The sequence below is a fragment of the Petaurus breviceps genome, unplaced genomic scaffold (assembly GCF_028583685.1).
Source record: "Petaurus breviceps papuanus isolate PSGF00001 unplaced genomic scaffold, PetGlider_PUasm1.0 90650, whole genome shotgun sequence".
NCBI classification, from domain to species: domain Eukaryota; kingdom Metazoa; phylum Chordata; class Mammalia; order Diprotodontia; family Petauridae; genus Petaurus; species Petaurus breviceps.
In genome coordinates, this window is record NW_027187299.1 from 7,578,138 (window position 1) to 7,598,383 (window position 20,246).

At 40.1% G+C, this 20,246-nt stretch overlaps 1 protein-coding gene across 1 annotated transcript in view; it reads left to right on the forward strand.

Moving 5' to 3' along the window:
• Positions 1-7,922: 7,922 nt before the first annotated feature.
• The window catches only part of GALNT2 (polypeptide N-acetylgalactosaminyltransferase 2), a 257,214-nt gene continuing 244,890 nt past the window's right edge, over positions 7,923-20,246 (forward strand). Inside the window, exon 1 of the mRNA XM_069064891.1 lies at positions 7,923-8,212. Coding sequence (XP_068920992.1) covers positions 8,084-8,212 — 129 coding nt within the window. The 5' untranslated portion in view covers positions 7,923-8,083. The remainder of the gene's footprint in view (positions 8,213-20,246) is intronic.

Consider the following 20,246-nt stretch of genomic DNA (forward strand, 5'->3'; position numbering starts at 1 on the left):
ATCTATCTATCTATCTATCTATCTATCTATCTATCTATCTATCTATCTATCTATCTATCTATCTATCTATCTATTTTAAAAGGTAAAACAATGCCTGCCTTCTAGGAGTTGTGCTACTACCCTCCCCCCAACCCTCATGCCCAAAAAAACTAATTAAAAAGTCTGCCTTGAGAGGTTCAGTATCCAGCATGAAGGAGGTAATAGTCCCCCTGCATATATTATTCAGTTAATCTAACATACAGTACTGCATACAATCCTGGGAACTGCATTTTAATAAAGACATTGACAAGCTGGAAAGCAGTAAGAGGAAGAAAACATTTGGTTAGAGACCTTATGACCATGCCATAAGAGATTGGAGGCTGGCATGGAGATTTAGGACCATAAGATTAGGTGAAGAAACTGGGAATATTTAACTTGGAGAAGAAAAGAAGGAGAAATGACCTGGTTTCATTATCCTAAAATGTCTTGATTCTTTGCTTAAGATTGGGTAACTAGGTGGTGCAGTGGATATAGCCTTAAGCCTGGAGGCAGGAAGACTCATCTTCCTGACTTCATATCTGGCCTCAGACACTTACTAGCTGGGTCACCCTGAACAAGTCACTTAACCCAGTTTATGTTAGTTTCTTCATTCATAAAATAAGTTGGAGAAGGAAATAGCAAACCATTCCAGGTTTTTTGCCAAGAAAATCCCCAAAGGGGGTCACGAAGAGTCAGACACAGCTGAAAAGAACTAAATAACAACAAAATATAATAACTCGTGTGGTCTGAAGAGAGGATATGTGAATGCATCTCCCTCACTTTTTTGCAGAGGTTAATGGATGATGTGTTTGGAAAACTGTATATCCAATTGCTCTTAGTGGCATATATACTTTATTTTGTTAAAATACTTTCACCCTCTGCCCCTACTTCCCCCTTTCTTTTGTATTCTTTGTCATAAGGGGTGGTTCTCTAGGTAGCAGAGGAGGGATCTACTGAGAAGTGAAGGTGCTGTAAAAACAGAACATATTTATAAAAAAATTAAAATACATTTAGGAATATTTTGTGTGTACTCTAGAGCAGGGTGATGGGAAGGGTTGGTTTAGAACACCAAGATCTGACACAAAACTTTGCTAGAGAAGTTCTGAATCCCTGTGCCAGGCTCTAATCTGTGATGATTTATCCATATTGACTTTCTGAGGTCATTGGGAAAAGTTCTTAGAATTGTTTTAACTTAGGAAAGATTCCTTAGGCTTGTACCAGTCTAAACCTGCATCTCCAGTGATTAGATAGAAGCAGCTTGATTTTTGGAGGGGAGGAAGACAGGTGCAGGAAATTCACCTTAATATATTGAATGATTAGATCATGCCTCATGCTAGGGACTGTGAGTACAAAGATAAAAATGAAATTGTCCCTGCCCTCAAGGAACATACTCTAAAGTGTTGTTAAAGGCATTAGACTAAGGCATTACCCTTGGTGGATTAACCCTAGGGTCTGGTCTTCAGCTTTGAGAGTTCAGAAACTTGATTTTATTAGTTTAGTCAAATATAAAATATGATCAGATTTCCATCTGCCCTTTTACTCCACTGAATATGTATATACATGTATCTGTATGTATAAGTTACTATGAGATCATGCTCACAAATCATACCATATGACATTGATTAAAAATCAGAATGCCAAGTTATTTATTAATTTACATGTAGAAATATATCTGCATTGACAATGAAATTACTTATCTATAAAGGGTGCACCATTTCTTGGTAGGTATGTACACTCAATAGACTATAGATTAGAAGCTTACTTGGTGACACAGAATTAAAGTTGGAAAATCTTTTTGATTTGATTTGATTCCATATTTATGATTTAAAAATTATTTTTTGTTTGTGCTTTTTTCTTTTTATATCACATTTATTTCTGAATAAATATCTTCTTATTGCCTTTCCAACAAATCCATTAGAATACAGATTTTTTCTAAAAAGGAGGAAAAAATCAGTTTAGCACTACCCATATGTAATATTTCATATTCATAGTCCTCCACCTTTGCAAAGGAAGGAGGGAGGTACATCTACATGAGTCTTCTCTGGGGTCAAGGTTGGTCATTATAACTATACAATAGTCAATTTCATTTTATTGTTGTAGTCATTTTAGATATATTCCCCCTGTTTTTACTCTTATCTACTACCCTAACACTGACACTAGAAACTATGGCCTTAAGACTTAAATCCTTTCATGTCTAAAACATTAATGTAACTAATTATATTACGTGTAATTAATTACATGTAATATAATTAATTATATATAATACAATTAGTTACATTAATATACTATAATATTACTATGCCATAAGAAGCATCAAATATAAAGAATTCAGAGAAGTATAACAAGGTTTATATAAACTGATTCAGAATGAAATAAAAAACAGGAACGAATGAGTGAATGAATGAATGAATGAATGAATGAATGAATGAAAAAGCATTTATTAAGCACTGACCATGCACATTTGCCCAGGGTTCCACCTGTCTTGATTGGTAAGCACCTCATATGACCTGCTACAGCCAAGCAGACTCTAGACATGCTTCATTTTACTCTTTGACCATCCTCTCACTTGCTATTCTAACACTATGCATCCTTTGATTCTACTTCTGCATCATCACCTTTAACCAATTTTCTGGTGTGGATCCATGATTAAATTAATATTACCATTTTTTCTTGAGTCTGTTTATCTCTCTCCCCCTCCCCCCATTATGACTTTCAAACCATGAAGCTTCTCTGGAGCTACAACTGCCCTATTTAGGTTGTCTCTCTATTGCAATATGAAAACTACTTAAGGGCAGAGAAGGTCTCCTCTTTTTAATATATATCCTCAGAGCTTATGGTGCTTGGCACTGATTAGTGCTTAATAAACACTTTTTTATTCATGCATTCACTCACTCATTCCTGATTATGATTAACTTCACTCTGTATCATTTTGTATAAGCCTTCTTATACTTCTCTGAATTCTTCATATTTGATGTTTCTTAGTAATATTACATTATAGTAATGCTATATAATAGCCATTCCTCAATAGACACCTCTTTTTTTCTCTTAAGCAACATTAAGCTATTCTAATATGAACAATTGCTGGATAGAACACTGGGCCTGCAGTTAGAAGGATCTGAGTTAAAATCTAGCCTTAGACACATACTAGTTGTGGGATACCCTGGTCAGGTCACTTAACCTGTTTGCTTCAGTTTCTTTATCTGTAAAAGGAGCTGGAGAAAGAAATGGCAAACCACTCTAGTATCTTTGCCAAGAAAACCCCAAATGGGGTCATGAAGAGTCAGACATGACTGAAATGACTGAACAACAGCTTTAATTATAGTTCTTTTTTATTATATTAAATATTTTAAAACTCTGAACTTAAACCTGCCAAAAGGAGGGGCTGTTCATCCTTCATTTTCGAAGAGGACCGATACATGTGGGTGCTTCCAAAAAGAGCGTTTCAGATATAGGACACAAAGAAAGAGGATTTTCTATGTATGAAACTGTGAACACTTATTTCATACTAGTTTTTAAAAAGCATATAACAAATTGATGCTTTCAAAGCTTTATCCTGATTGTGCTTCCTTCTGAACTTCCTTTTGTCCTCTTTTGGGCAGTTTTAAATATGTTACTGTTGTCTTTTTCAAAAAATCACCATTAGCAACCTTTTCTTCCTTCCTTTTCTCTGTTAATAAAAAGGAAGGAAGGAAGGAAGGAAGGAAGGAAGGAAGGAAGGAAGGAAGGGAGGGAGGGAGGAAGTGAGGAAGGGAGGAAGGAAGAAAGGAAGGGAGGAAGGAAGGAAGGAAGGGAGGGAGGAAGTGAGGAAGGGAGGAAGGGAGGAAGGAAGGAAGGAAAGAAAAAAGGAAGGAAGGAAGGAAAGAAAAAAGGAAGGAAGGAAGGAAAGAAAGAAGAAACCTTGGAACAAAGAGGCAAAGTCAAGCAAAAGGATTCTACACAGTGATCAAGTCCAAAACCACATTTTTTTTCACCTTTATGTATATTACCTCTGTCAAGTTTCAAGCTTTATTATAGGTCTACTGGAAGATACAGTTGGTCATACCTTTGATCAGTATTCCTAATTTGTTTTTTTTTAAATAGTTTCATTGTCTTTGTATAAATTATTCTCCCAGTTGTGCTCACTTCACTCTGTGTCGGTTCATAAAAACCAGGATTCTCTGAAATTCTTTTATTTCTTACAGCACTGTAATCTTCTCTAGAGGGTATTTCTATCTAAATAATGTAGTCATCTGGAATCAAGGCACCCTCTCTTTTGTTGAGTGACAGAGAGATATTGACAGATTCTTACTCTCTTCTTTCCTTTAGAGCTAGAAGGTATCTTAGAGGACATCTAGCCCAACCTCTTAATTTTACAGATTAGGAACATGATAGATACCCAGAGAAGTCACATGTTTTGCCCAGGGTCATATAGGTAGTGGCAGAGTCAGAACTTTAACTTAGCTCTTGTGATTTTAAATTCAGTGTTCTTTACACTGTCCCATGCTCCTTTGAATCATAGGATTTGGGGAGTTGGAAAGAACCTTAAATATTACATAATCCAACCTCCTTTTTCTTTATGGACAAAGCAACTTTCTAGACTCTTCAAGGATTATCTATCTTCTTTTCATTTGCCATCACAACATACTCTTATAACATGTTATTTTCCCAGATTATAGTTTATTTTACACTAATTGCATTTTAGGATAGCCATTTTCCTGGACCCTTAATCCTATCAAAGAACAATTTCCAAATGACAAACTAGGATGGATTATTTCTGGGAAGGTCCCAGCAGAGGACTAATCCCATCCATTGTATGTGGATTGTTGCTAGCTTCAATTCCAGAACCTGGTACTCACTGACCCAACATTTTCTGAGTTCAGTTTATTTGGGGTTGGAGTGGTGTGGGGTGGAGTGCGGTGCAATCCTCTGTCCTCTAACAACTAAGTATCACTCCCATCTACCTATCTACTTCACTTATAAGGTCACTTTGAAGGACTGAAGATCAACTTCGCTGTATGGTTTTGTGACCTACTGGTAGTATGACATTGGCAGTCTAACTGTACTGTTTTTCTTTGGCTTTCTAACAATATGGTTTTAATACTTTCAACAAGGTGCTATTTAATAGTTTAAATGATTAAAAGGTGGTGTGTGTGTGTGTGTGTGTGTGTGTATAGGCCAGTTTCAGAGTGAGAAAAATGTAGGTTCAGCTTCTGCCTCTGATACACACTAGCTATAGGACCTTGGGCAAATCACTTAAATTTTCAGTGCCTTAGGGAACACTCTAGGACAATAAATTGCAGAAGTTTCACATCTGCATTGGTAGAAGGAATTTCCTTAGTGGGAGCTCCCTATACAGATGAAATCACAGGCTCAAACACACACACACATACATACATACATACATACATACATACATACATATACATATCCATAATATTACCTTTGGCTCCTCCAAATTTTCCTTGTTAGGGAATGTTCACTGGCTGGTTAATTGGAAAAAAACATCCTTTTGTTGTTGAGTGGTTTTGGTAATGCTTGACTCTTTGTGATTCCATTTGGGGTTTTTCTTTCTTTCTTTTTTTTTCTTTTTTAAGCAATTGGGGTTAAGTAACTTGCTCAAGGTTACAGTGGCCAGTTTTTTGTGTGGGTGCCAAATATCTGAGGTCTGAACCAATCCTGGGTCTCCTGATGCAGGGGCCAGAGCTCTTATTCACTGCACCACCTGGCCACCTCCATTTGGGCTTTTTCTTGGCAAAGATACTAGAGTGGTTTGCCATTTCCTTCTCCAACTCCTTTTACAGATAAAGAAACTGAGGCAAACAGGATTAAGTGACTTGACTAGGATCACACAGTTAGTAAGTGTCTGATGCCAGATTGGAACTCATCAAGATGAATCTTCATGACTCCAGGTCCTCTATCCACTGCCACCTAGCTGCCCCTAACATCCTAAGAAGCTTTCATTTCTTATAGGGCATCTCTGAAATCAGCTGACTAGCATTTTGAAAGTACAAAAGAAATACTCCAGCCATATTTATGAGTATCTACAAATAGCTGAAGTTACTATTGTGTATTGTCAGAAAAAAAAGCCCTAAGGGCCTTTGGGATGAAAGTATTACATTGATAGATGACAGCAATGATCCCATTCAGCAAGGTATTATGATTGAAGGGTAATCAGGGTAAAACAACACTTATTGAGAGTTTATTACACAACCCATTACATTAAAAAATGCTATAAGAAATACAAGCTGTTTACCAGTAAGGAGGAAAGGAAAAGGATGGTAAAATTAACTGTGTGCTAAAAACACCTTGTTCAGACTGTTAAATTATGCTTGCTGCCAACATAGGTAGAGTGCTAGCTATTTTAGTGGAAAGAATGCTGTGTGGAAACGAGAAGAGCTGGGTTCTGGTCCTGAATCTAGCATTAGGTAGCTGTGTGACCTTGGAGAAATCACTTCAATTTTCTGTAACTTAATTTCCTCAGTTGCAAAATGGTGATGATAATTGCACTGTCCCATGGAGTTGTTTAAAAAAAAAAAAAAGAAAAGCTTTTGGAAACACTAAAGCACTACATAAGAAACTGAATGTCTTTTTTTCTTCGAACTTGAGAAATTTGAACTGCCAACGGACCTGGTTTGAAGGACAGTCTCAAACACCGATAGTTTCTAATCTTAACTGTGGTTCCTTTGCTCTCTTACACAGCGTTCTGGTTTCACACCTATAGAAAGATGTTAAATTTGCTAGCCATTATTTTCTTGGGGGGAAAAAGTCGATCTCCGAGTTACATAAAGAAAAGATTTTTGTCTTCCCTTTTACTCCATGTTCATTAAAACAAAAATCGTGCCCCTTAAAAAAGTCAATTCTGAGAAATTACTCCCTCTTCTTTTACCCACAAAGTCTCAACATCTCCGTCAAAAATACAACACCCAGAAAATAAGAACTTTGCCCTGTGAGTGAAGGAAGAGGCGGTGGAAAGGAAGAGAAGCTAGAGGAAAAGTGGGGGTGACGGGGAAGTAACGTCGGGGCGGGGGCTTGGACAGAAGAATTCAGGACTTCGGGCTGATAACTGCAAAGCCCTCCGACTACTTTCAAAGCACGCCCGAAAGGCAACAACGACCCAAGCCTACAAAAAGTGTAGCTGGAGGTAGAGGGAGGGGCCAGTCTTCCCGAATCGCTCCAGTGCTACGTTCCGCGTGCAGTGGGGACCTCCTGTCATTCACCCTGGCCGAACGTGTGTGTGCGCGTGCAAAGGAAAAAGGAGAGGCTGGCGCGTGTGCGAGAGCAGAGGAGGGGGGGGGGGGAGGAATAAGGAAAGAGAGCAAGAAAGAGAGGAGAGAAAGAGGGAGACGAGAAGAGAGAAAGAGGGAGAGGAAAGAGAAAGGGAGAGGAGAAGCAGAGAGAGGGAGAAGGGAATAAGAGGGAGAGAAGTAGAGAGGTGGAGAGGAGAAGCAGAAGAGGAGAGGAAATAGAAAGGGAGCGGAGAAGCAGAGAGAGGAGATGGAGGAGAGGAAAGGAGGGGGGAGGTGGAGAGGAACCCAGTGGGAGAAGGGTTGGGGGAGCGCTCTTCTTTTCTCCTCCTCCTGTCTTGCTCCCCTCCCCCGGCTGAGCCCCAGCGTGCTGCAGCCATGGAGACACCTCTAATCCCCTCCTCCCGTCCCAACCCACCAGCCCCCACAGCAGCCGCGGATTGGTCGCCCTTTGCTCCCTGACCCCTCTCGGTGCTGATGTGGGCCGCTTCTTCCTGCTTTGGCCGCCGCCGCCGCCGCCTCTGGCCTGGGAGGGAGGGGTGGAGGGAGGCGGGGGAGGCTGCAGACGGCAGAGCCGCTGCGCACACCCGAGGGGCGGGGGGAGCTTGCTCGGGCGCCGCCGCTGCTGCCGCCGCCGCTGCTGCTGCAGGAGGAGCAGCCGCCGCCAGCGCCGCCGCCGCTAGCGCCGCCACGGCCGGAGGAGGAGCCGCGGGAGCCGCTGCCGCCGCCCTCCGCCCCCTCCCCTTCTCCCTTCCTCCTCCTTCTTCTCCTCCTTCTCCCCGGCCGGAGGGAGGACTCCCGGAGCAGCCCCGGCGGCCGGAGCGCCCCGCCGACTCGGGAGAATGCGGCGGCGATCGCGGATGCTGCTTTGCTTCGCCTTCCTCTGGGTGCTGGGCATTGCCTATTACATGTACTCCGGGGGCAGTACGGCGCTGGCCGGCGGCGGGAGCAGCGGCGGAGCCGGCAAGAAGGTGGGTGAAGAGCGAGCCCCGGGCTCCCGGTCCCCGGTCCCTGCGCACCTCGGGTCCTGGCGCTCAGGGCGCCCGCTTCTCTCTCCTTTGGGAAATTGACTTGAAATGGGACTCCTTTGATTCCCCCCCTTCCCCGGCTTCTCCTGGGTGGGGGCTTGAGATTCTTCCTGACTTGCCCTGAGGTCCGTCCTGCCCCATTCCGTCCTCCTTCCACTTCCCCAGGACCTCTTCCCCGAAGAGTCTTGTCTGTCTGGTTTGTCTCTCTGTCTTTACCATGCCTGACATATAACATCCCTTATCCCCGGGCTGTTTGCGGGGCGGAAATCAAGGAAGAAATCTTTTAATTTAATTTATTTTATTTTTTCTTTGACTCCTCTCTCGGAGAGAAAGTGTTGGAGACTTAATTTCTCCCCATCTTTTTAAACCTTTTTCTCCTTCCTGCCCTTCACTCCGCAGTAGGGTCCTCCCTGAGCCCAGAGTAAGAATTGGCCCCTTTGCTGTAATTAGCTGCTGAGATAGAGAAAATGCAAGGTGGAGGCACATCAGACCCCAGGGGCCTTTAAAAGGCAGATTGCTTTCTCCCGCCCTCCCTCCCTCTTTCCCTTCTCTTCTTGGTCCCCTTTTCATTCAAGTGAATTCCGTTGTCCAACTGCAGCAGCTTCAGCCCAGCTCCTTGGGAAGTTTCTGGGGAGGAGGGTCTGGAAAAGACAAAAGGCGATGGGGAGAAGAGGAAGAGAGAGGCTGTTGCCTCTAAAATGCCATATATTTTGTAGAAACAAGAGTTTAACTTGTTTCTTAGAGGTCCTTTCAGCTGCATGACACTAGTTGCAGTCTCTCTTTCCTCTCCTCCTCTTCCCCCTCAATCTGTCTCTTTTCTTCTCTTTCTCTCACTCTGCGGGGGGAATCTCAGTTTTTATGCTATATACAATCTACACTTTTTCTGTTTCTTTTGGGGAGTGGGTCACTACCACTTCTGTAACCTAATTCCCCCTAGAGTAAAAACTTGTCATGTGTATGTCCTTCCCCTAGGAGCCAGTCATGTTCACGTTTTCTCTCTTTCTCAATTTCTTAACAACTGGTTGAGCTGTTTCCTTTTGCTTCATCCCACGGCTAAGTGAAACATGTTCCCTCGTGCGCTTTAATTTTCCAGGGCCTCTTCCTTCTGTTGTACCGATGTTTGCTTTTCTTTTTTAAATGACTGAGCGATTAGTATGTAGAAATAATGAAACCTAATCTAGGCACACATTATTTTGCCATGCACAGGATTCCAGCTTTCTTTATCCATATCTATATTGAAATGTTACCTTCAGTGTGAACCAAATTCAGTGCTCTTGATGAAACAAAATGCTATTGAAGCCAAAGGAAAGCACTATTGTACAATGCATTGTTGTATACTGGCACAGATTTTGTGTTTTTAATTTTTTTAATGGTTTTTCAGCTTTTAAAAATGTTGCTAACCTTTCCAAAAAGCAGAGAACCCATCATAATGCTGACATTAAGTGTCTGACCACACTCTCGGTTAAATTCTGAGTTAAAGCTATCTGATACATTTCAGTTTCCTTTTATGTGATTAGTTGTAGCAAGAGAGTCATTTCTTGTAGCCTAATTAGAAACTGACAAGTTTTGGCACTGAACTTCCTCCTTTAATCTGACCCTTGAATGTGTAGCTATTTAGGTATGGTTGCTTCATTCATTCTCTGTTGGTCGGGTTATCAGATGTATCTAGGCTATCTGTTGGGCACTTGGCCGGCTTAAATCATTTTGCCCCATCTAGAGGGACTGAAATGAAAACTTCAGCTTTCTGCAGGCTGATTAACATGCTTCACAGTTCAGTTCCCATCTCTCTGTATTGCAAAGTTTATTTAAAAACAAGAATGCATGAATGAGTGATTGAAAAAGCATGTATTATGCCATTAAGAGCACCCAGAGCAAAGCGTTAGGAATACAAATAGTGTAGCAAGATAGTCCTTGTTCATGAAAGAACTCACATTCTCATAGGGAGAGACAACACAAATATTATGCATGGAGAAGTGATTTTGTATTTTTATGAAAAGCTTTAAATTGGTTGCTTTCCGTAATCTCTTCCTTCGCGCAATTTTTCAAGCTAAATCTTATTTGAACTCTGCATTTAATAGTTTTCTAACATTTATTTGGAAGGAGGAAACAAGCATTTTTAAAGTACCTACTATGTATCAGGCAGTATACTAAGCACTTTATAAATGTGCTCTTATTTAACCCTCACCATCACAGTGGGAGGTAGGTGTTGTTATCCACATTTTATAATTGGGAAGCCACATAGGAAACTAAAGCAGATAGGTTAGGTGTCAAAGCTAATAGGTGTCTGAGACTAAACTTGCACTTGGGTTCTCTGACTCCAGGCCCAGTGCTCTTTGCACTGCCACATAGCTGCCAGTATTTTCGAACATACCTGGAAGGCAGAGGCTGTCTTTTTAAATAGATGTCTTCCCAATTTCTTGCACATAGTAGGTGTTTAATATTTGTTGAAATGAATCTGAATCTTCTGCAGGTCACCCAGTTCTTAGTTGATTTGTAAAATGAAGGGTTTGGACTTAAGGAATTGGATCTTCAAGCTGCTTTCCAAGTCCAAATCTATAATTAATCTTTAATCCATATCTATAATCATATGAACTCTTTTTTAATTAAAATTTTTTTTGATATCTCTTGTTTGATCTTATGAACTCTTAAAAGTGAGATACTATGCAGAGAGGCAGTGAGCAACCTGAAAGTGGCAATCAGTCCATTGCACTGTATAATATTAAGCTAGGATTTGTTGAACAATTGCTCATTCAATAGGTACTGTGCCTGCCATGGACAGAGTACTAGAACAGGGAGTAAGGGAGACACAAATGCCTTTAAGGAATTTTTAATTTTAATTTAATACCTAGGAATCTTGTGCCTAAGCAGGTTAGGAAGTATTGGTATGCATGTGGAAGGGACCTAAACATTGGAAGCTTGTGGTGCAGAGAGAAACTGGTCAAGTACTAAGTACCATGTAGAAAAGCTGATGATATTCTCTATCATCATTTTGCCTATTTCATTAATTGATGTGATGCTTTCTCAAGACATTGTGGTCCTTCCAAATAGCTTGTCTTCTGTGATGGCACAAACTGGCAGATTCAACTAAGTGATGGTTACAAACAGTTCTTCCCTGTTGACCCCAGAAGTGTAGCCCCAGATGAAAAATTTAGGAGGTTTGTTTTGGGCTGGTGCAGTAAGAAAGTACAGAGACCATGTAGAAACAAGTGGGGGGAAATTAACAATTATACATGGGTTGGTGATTTGGGATTCTATTCTTTCTGTCAACGAACCATAAAATTTAATCCCAGCCCTCAGAATGGGTTAGTGATTGTCTGTAGAGGAAGAGGTGTGTAAATGAAATAGCTTCTGAAATTGCAGTAAAAGACTCATTAACTTCATGTGTTGGACCCTGATATAAAAAGTAAAAGAACTAAAGAGTGTTTCTTGTGGGGTGAATAGAATCCCCTGCTGTACTGAATTTCCTGATGTAGTAGAAAAATTGTATAGTCCAAGTTATTCCTGAATTGTTTCAGTGGAGTTATGGTACTGGGAAATCCCTCCCAAATTCACTTTCATGATTTAAGTCTATTAAAAAAAAAATCTTCCAGGCTACATATAATGTGCATGAGAAAGGTTAGTATAAAACCATGGAATAAAAGTTAAGGCAAGATTTAAATAATTGCATATAGATATTCTTTGTGTAAATGGATCTAGATTTTTTTCCACACAAGAGTACAAATCCAAATTTTGCCAATTTCTTTATATCATGAGGTTTCCATCGTGGGAAAACAGGACTTGAGTTGTTTGCTTTTTTGGAATTGTCTGACATACAGACTGACTTGTATTTCTGCCGCCTCAGCTATCCAGCCAGAGTTTGTCATTGTGTGCCCTGCCTGTTAAGTAACTTATCACAAAACAGTTATTCCCCTGCTAGCAGAAGTTAGAAAGCCAAGTTGATCTTGGTTTGCAGATTTAAAATATAGGTGCTGAAAGCCATCATGGATATTTCTGCAGAACATAGAGCTGTTAAAACTTTGGCTGCTGATATTTATTTATTTATTTTGGGGTATGAATGTGTGTGCCAAATCAAATTCTGCATGACATTGTTTAAAATTACATTTCATTTACATTTATATGGAATTTCCCCCCTCATTTTGCTCTATTCAGAAAAAAAGAGATGATCTGTATTTCAAGGATGCCTTTCCTATGTGCATTTCTGATGTTTTAAAAATTTAATCATATTAAGGCTCCCAGCTCTTTTATGTTGTTGGCAATGGATGGGGTAGGAGAAAGGGAAAGAGAAAGGCAGGGAGGGGATTTGTGAAAACTTTATGTTGAAATTCTGCTGCTTCTGGGTAGTGCTATTGTTTAGTTAGGAGAATGGAGCCTATAATTCCTGAAGAATGAGTTGTACTTAAGTAGTGCCTTTTACACAGTATCTCAAAGGAACAGCTTATAAGGCTCTTATTAATAGGTTCAGCATCCTTGTGAGGTAAGTAAAAGCTACTAGCTAATGGAATTAACAGAAAACACAGCAGATAATTGACTTCCCCAAGGTAACACCACCAATTCTTTGTTAAACCTGATGCTTCTGCCCTTTGCCCACGTTCCAGGCAACAGATCAAGCCCCCTTTATCTAGTTAAAAAAGTTAGAGTTGTGGTTTAATTAATTAATCAATTAATTCCCTTATATATTAAATAATCTCTTTCATTTGGTGGGACTACAATTACTTGAATCTAACACTGGTTTTTATCCTCTTGTTTGAAGCATTGCTGTATATTTGCATGATTCATTTACTTTCTTTTATACTAACAAATGGGTGCCCTTGTATTATTTGGCATATGGAGCTATATTTAGGAGTAGCATCATCAAGGAAATGTAGCCCATTGATAGCAAGGGATGTTAATGTTATATGCTGTATTAGCTGTTTGCATGGGTGACCAAAATGTGCTGAGTAGCATATGTGTACACTGTTGATAGGTATGACTTATTCAATGCCCGGTTGAATAAGTAGCAAACAAGCATTTGAACTTTGACTTGGATACTTTTATAGTGGACTTCTGCTCTCTCTGTCTCTCTCTCTCTCTGTAGTGGCACATGGCTGTTGGGTGTAGAAACCAGCCTTTACCCTCAGCTTCTACCTCTTCAACAACTTAATTCTACCTCTCTTCAATCAGCTTGGATGTAGCTACTTTTTTTCTGGGATAATTGGAATTGATTCATCAAGCTGGGACCCTTATCAGGATTGAATGTTTTAACAGGTTGTCCCCAATTTTTTTTTGTTTTGCTTGCCATATCCAAATCAAATGGCAGCAGAAGTGGGCTGAACCAGAGAAGATATTGAGGGAAGTTGTAGGGTAGGGATAACAATCCCTTCTCGTTCAGAATGGGTTAAGGAAACCCAGTTGGAACAGGTAGGTATGTGTACTCAGTCTCCTCAGATATTGCAATGTCCTGGGGTTGAGATCAAACCACTCTCCCCCTATCTACTTTTGTTTTTTTGGTCTTTTTGAAGGGGGGGAAGTCAGGGCAATTGGGGTTAAGTGACTAGCCCAAGGTCACACAGCTAGTAAGTATCAAGTGTCTGAGGTCAGATTTGAACTCAGTTCCTCCTGACTCCAGGGCCAGTGCTCTATTGAGTACACCAACTAACTGCTCCCCTATCCCCTCCCCATCTACTTTATTAGACCCTGGTCCTACCTCCATATGCTTTATTCGTTGTTCAGTCTTGTCAGAAAGGTAGTGTGGTATAATCACTGGGTCTGTGTCTAACTTGAGGGTGATCCAACAGTTTTAACCTGTGTCAGCAGCACATCTGGGGCTTTGACTATTGTTTAGATGCAAAAGAAAACACATGCTGTGTATAATCAGTTTTTCTTTGCTGTCAGGAGATTTAAAGCAATGCCATTTGAAAAGGAGGATTTGGAATAGAGATAAGGAGACCTAGAGAAAAAGGGACCAGGAAATGTGGTTAAATGATGACACAATCTAAATTTGTCTTTTTAAATAAAAAAAAAGAAAAGAAAGTTTTCCAATTTATAAAGTTATGTTGCTCAAGCCTCTGGGTGCTTGAACATAATGAAAACAGATTGTGAGTGATAAACAACACACAAATAATGAGCTATTCCCTTGACCCTCTGGCAAAAATCAAGAAGATAAGCTTTGCACAGCACGGAGTAGGGCCAGCTACTGTGAATCCATCAGATACCATGCCATGGGGTGTGGTAGCAGAGAGGGAGAGGAGTTAAGAGATTATGAAGGGAATAGCTATCCCTTCAAGTTCCCCATGCCAGTTGCTGAAGTCCTAAACTTAGGTTCTCTTAAGTAGAGGGCCCTCAAGGATAATAGGATTTTTCACAGAAGCAACCAGAATAATGATTTTTTTTGGGGGGGGGGGGAGCGAGATATGGTTGAAGGAAAGACACATACCGTCTCTTCTTGCTATTTTTTTCTCCTACAACTTCAGAGGTTAGGGAATGCATTTTTTGTGATAGTTGTAGGTCTAAATGCTAAACCAGAGAACCTTTTTCCCCCCTGTTTCCTGGTGAGCCAGGAGGTTGTGGTTGGCTTAATGGGAGGCATGGTGAAACCTGCTTTGGGCCAGATAAGACATGTGGGCAGATTTATCTTTGAGGCCATGACTGTAGGATTCTTGGAAGCTGGAGAAGTCATAAGCATGGGAAAGCCCAGCAGTTTTCCTTTTACAAGAAAACAACTAAACCTGTCCCCAGCCCATTCTATTTTTTTCTCTTGCCATTTTCTTCTTTTTCTAAAGCAGAGCTTCTTAATCTTAAAAAATTTCTTTTTTGGGTATGTGTGTCATGGACCCCTTTATGCAGTCTGGTGAAGCTCTTCTCAGAATAATATTTTTAAGTGCATTAAATAAAATACCTAGGATTACAAAGGAAACGAAATTTATTGAAACATAATTATCAAGATGTTTTTAAAAACATGTTAACAGATGTTAGGTTAGGAAACTGCTCCAGGGTTGTAGCTATGGTTCTTACTCTTTAGGCTATATGGTTAGAGATACTGAGATGCATGTAGGAGCCTCATTCTAGCATTGGATAATGGGAACTAGGATTCCCTCTTGTGGGACCTGACTAGGTTTTCTCTTAGATGGGTAGAGGGAATCTAAAATGAGTCTACCTGATGCTGAATTCCACTCTATAACAAATAGCAAGGTTTCACTGTGCCTAATTTTCTCAGATAGAATGGCAAAGATTTGTACTTGATCTGTGACTAATGTTAAGATTATTTGAGATTTATATTGTGTTGTTTCTTCTGGGGAATCCTTAGTTATGGATATAGGGAATGTTTATAGTTTATAAATCTAGAAATTTAAACTATCTAGGTCTTCCTCCTATTTAGGTCATGTAGGTAGTGTGGTACAAGTTATATGCTGTGATTTCAGATGCCACTTTACATCTCTGACCTTCAGGTTCCTCAGATATAAAATTAGGGGATTGGAATAAGATGGTTTCTTAGGTCCTTAGAAGAGTGCCTGATGTCTAATAAGTGTTTCCTGCCTGTGAAAACCTCCCAAAATGTTTTCCCCCCATTTATTCATCACATTCTGGCTTTTACAATCCTGTGATCAGAACATTTACTGGTCTAGGAATCATAAGGTGGCCCTGGGTTTGAATTCCAGCTCTACCACTTAGTTTTCAGTATTACATAAGGCTGCTAGGTGGCACAATTGGGCCTGGAGTCAGGAAGAATTATCTTTGTGAGTTCAAATATGGCCTTAGATGCTTAATAGCTGTGTGACCCTGGGCAAGTCACTTAACCCTGTTTAACTTAGTTTTCTCATCTGTAAGATGAGCTGGAGAAGGAAATGGCAAACCACTCCAGTATCTTTGCCAAGAAAACCCCAAATGGGGTCATGAAGAATTGGACGCCACTGCACTACAGAATCTTCAGGAAGTCACTTAACATGGCTTCCCTTTTGCCATCTGTAAGATGAGGATGATAACAGTTTAACAAAACAACAAAAATATTTATTAAGCACCACCAAATGACCTCTATGCTGCTGTCGTGGTCCTGTGGTGACGGTATGCAAGGCAGCAAGATCAGTCTATGGCTTTCACAGGATTCTTGAGATGATCCAGTGAGATGAATATATTAATATGTTAAATATGTTAAAACTGTAGTGTTTAGCCAAATGTAGACCAAGAAAAATGGTACCTCCTTCTAAAATCTGAGGACTCTGAACCTTGTGAGACAGTAGGCATTCCTATTAGTTGGTGGAACATGCCTTCCTGCTCCTAATCTTGAGTGCCCTGCATTTTCCTTTTCCTAGGCAGGTACAGCTGTGAAATGTTCTACCATTCTTCCCCTGATGACTTTTTCCTCCTTACATCTTGTGAAATATTTGGCATTTCTTACAACATTTAGTCTTGTATTACTGGTGTTGGGAACTTGTGTCATTTCATACTGATTGGGTGTCTCAGCCTGCTGAAATGTGGATGGCAGGGAGAAGCAATGAATTATCAGCTCAGAGCTCAAAAAAAAAACAAACCCACAACAAAACCCAAAGCAATACCAATGATGTATAATCCCAGTCATAGACTTAAATTTAAGGAGAATTTATGTGGTTTAGAGGTCATGAAAGCTTGGTGCCTTGATGAGACTTGTAAGAATAAAGAATGCTGTGGAGAGCTGTTGCTTGGGGAGTTTGAAATGGTTTTGGGTTACCCTTGCTGTGGCAGCCTGATAGAGAAGGGATGAATATTGTGGTGAACTCCTGTAGCCTCTGTGACTTTTATATTCCCCAGAAATTATCCTGTCCTGATGCCCAAGGCCTGATTTTGAATCATTGTAGCCGAATTTGAGTAGTCTTCTGACTCAAGATTTTCTTTGGAGAAGAGGGTTATAAGTGACCTTGACTGTCTTTCATTTGTTCTTTCCTCATCTCTTGGATTCAGTCTTTGTAAGTAAAGATCAGCTGGCCACATGGCCCACAGTGGTCCTGCCTGTGAAAACCTCCCAAGTGGAATACACAGGAAGAATTTTTTTTTTTTAAGAAAAACTGATTTTTATGTTATAATTCAAATCCAAAAAACTGTAACTGCAAATTTAATGTAATCAGACACTTTCCTTCTTTAAATTTCTGGGACCACATCTCCATTTCCTGTTTAAAATATTTTAAAAAGTTTTATTGATGTTTTCTTGTCTTTATTCATATCTTGATTAATCTCTCTGCACTTCCCCACCATTAAATCTTTCCTTGTAATGAAGAAAAAAACAGTTAAACAAAAGCAATTGTTACTGTACTCACATCTGGCAACACGTGTGACAGTTCACCATAGTCCACTATTTCTCAAAGAATCAACAGAAACAGAAAATTCCTCATGGGTCTTCTTAAGCCGTTGGGGATACTTCCTCAGTTTTCAAGACTTTTCAAGACTCCTGAAAGGCTGTATGATTGAATATTCCTAATGTCCTTCCTGGAAACTTTACGTGAAAATTTCCCCTGCTTCCTAGGCCCTGATACTGCAGCCTCATGTTAGCGACCTGCTAGAAGGCCTTTGAGAACATGTCATCCTCTTTGTATCTTAAATGCAAACAGAGTAACGCTATTTGATACATAATGCTTGTTTAATACTGGTGCCTGTCATTTTGATTTTTGTTGCTGTGTATTTTGACTTTTTGCCATGGAATTTTTTTTTTTTTGGAGGGGGATTTCTCTCTCCTTTTCTATACTTGCCATATATTTCCTTGGTTCATGTAGGTAGTTTTAAATGGCATCTCTGTGCTAAGTGCAGCAGTGAAACCAGGCTCTTTCCCCATGGCTCACTTTACTTAAAATGTAGGTCATAGAATTCAGCCTTGCCTTGGCTCTCCTCTCTTTTTCATTCATTCTCTGGTCCTTGCAAACAAACAGACCAACAAACCAGGTCAACATCTCCCTATCCCTTTCCTAAAGGATGTTGACTGCACTTGGACTTTTTCATTCTTTGATAGTGTTATACCCTTCATCACGTGAAAATACAGATGCACCTCTGTATCTTCTAGCCTCCTTGCACAATTTGTGAGTTGGTTCTCTGGTGTTTTTTGTGTATGTGTGGAGTTTAAAACAGCAAGCTCCCCAAATTTTTTCTGAACCCTCAAAATGGCAGATAATTCCTTTGGCTAGTGATACCTAATAATAATAGGTAGTATTTTATCACCTCCAATATCAAATATAAACTCCTCTGGCTTTTAAAGGCCTTTGTAACCTGTCCCCATCTTTTCTTTCCTTGTCTTTTTACACTTTATGCCCCCCTATATATCTGTGATCCAGTGATACCAGTGTCTCTCCTGACTTTGAGCATTTTCCCTGGCTATCCCCCACTTCTGGAATTCTCTTCCTCCTCCCTTCTACATTCTGGCTTCCTGATTTCTTTGAAGTCTCAGTTAAAGGCTCACTTTTTGAAAAGTCTTCCTTAATCTTTGTGCTTTTGTAGTCCTCCTTTCTTAGTCCTTCATAATCTTACTGCCTGCTCTCAGATACCTCCAATTTGATACAAGATACATGCCTTATTTGTACATAGTTGTTTGCATGATTTTTCCTCCATTAGGTGGTGAACTCTTTGAGAACAGGGACTGTTTCTTGCCTTGTTTGGTACCTCTAGCACTGTATCTACTGGGGTGGGGAACCTGCAGCCTTGAGGCCACATGTGGTCCTAGGTCCTCGAGTATGGCCCTTTGACTGAGTCAAGTTTTACTGAACAAACCACATGTGACCTTGAGGCCACAGGTTCTCCACCCCTGGCCTAGACTGTAATATGTGATTAATAAATGCTTGTTGACTTGACTAATTTAACAGAATATTCTGATGTTATGAATTTGCCACTTGGATTTTAAGGATAGCCTCTGTGTACCAATATGGGTTGGTATATATACTGTTAAACGATCATATCTTGTATGGTACCTTCATAAATTATCTTCTTAGTCTCTGTACACTTACTTTATTAGTGAGGGCTTCTGTCCTCATTTAAGGGCCTTGAGGACAATGGATTGGGTGATTTATGTTTACAGAACACTTCAGTGTTATCAACAACCCTTTGACATTGCTTGTGTTATGGTTGGCAGTACATGTTTTCTTCACTGAATTGAGTCTATAGTAAATATGATGCATACATAAGATCAATGAAAATGAAAGGATAAAGTTTCTAATAATCCTACTGGCAACTTTGTGGGAGGTGAAATAGTAGAAAAGTCTGGTGGTACAGTGTATAGGGCATTGGGTTTATAGTCAAGATGATCTGAGTTCAAATTTGGTCTCAGATACTTAGTGCTGGCAGTGTGGCCCTCAGCAAATAAGTTAATCTCTATCTATCCCAATTTTCCTCAACTGTAAAGTGGAGATAATGATGGCGCCTACCTCAAAGGGTTGTTGTGAGGCTCAAATGAAATCATAGTTGTTATTTTTTTAAGTGGTAATCATAGTGCCTGGCATATAGTAGGTACTTTATAAAGGCGTATTCCCTTTCCTTCTCTCTTTCCAAAGGGAATTTCTGAAAATATGGGTAAGAACATTCTAAAAGTCATTACCTAAAAGTAATTTGGTTTTTTATGTAGCTCATTAGATGGTTCATTGATATAGATTTACAGTGTCTGGATGTGTGTATAGTATGTCTCCTTTGCTAGTTAACTGACAACAATTAGCTAGGAAAGAAAACTAGAGATTAGAGATGGTTCAGGCTAATTTTAGGAGTTTGGAGTCAGAGAGTAGCTTCTCTGCTGATTCACAGAGCAGTGCGGGTAATGGCCACAGTGTCTCTGAAAGGATGCTTTTCTAGACAGGTGGCATGCACTTTCCATTAAAAGAATACTTCTTAGCTAAGCTGCTCTGCTAGGGTTTAATGACCAGGATGCAAATTAAAGGCTTGAGCTCTGGGATGCCCATAAATTAAATAGTCTGTTATCAGGATTTATGATGACTCTTGATGCCATTTGCAGGGTGTGTGTGTGTGTGTGTGTGTGTGTGTGTGTGTGTGTGTGTGTGTG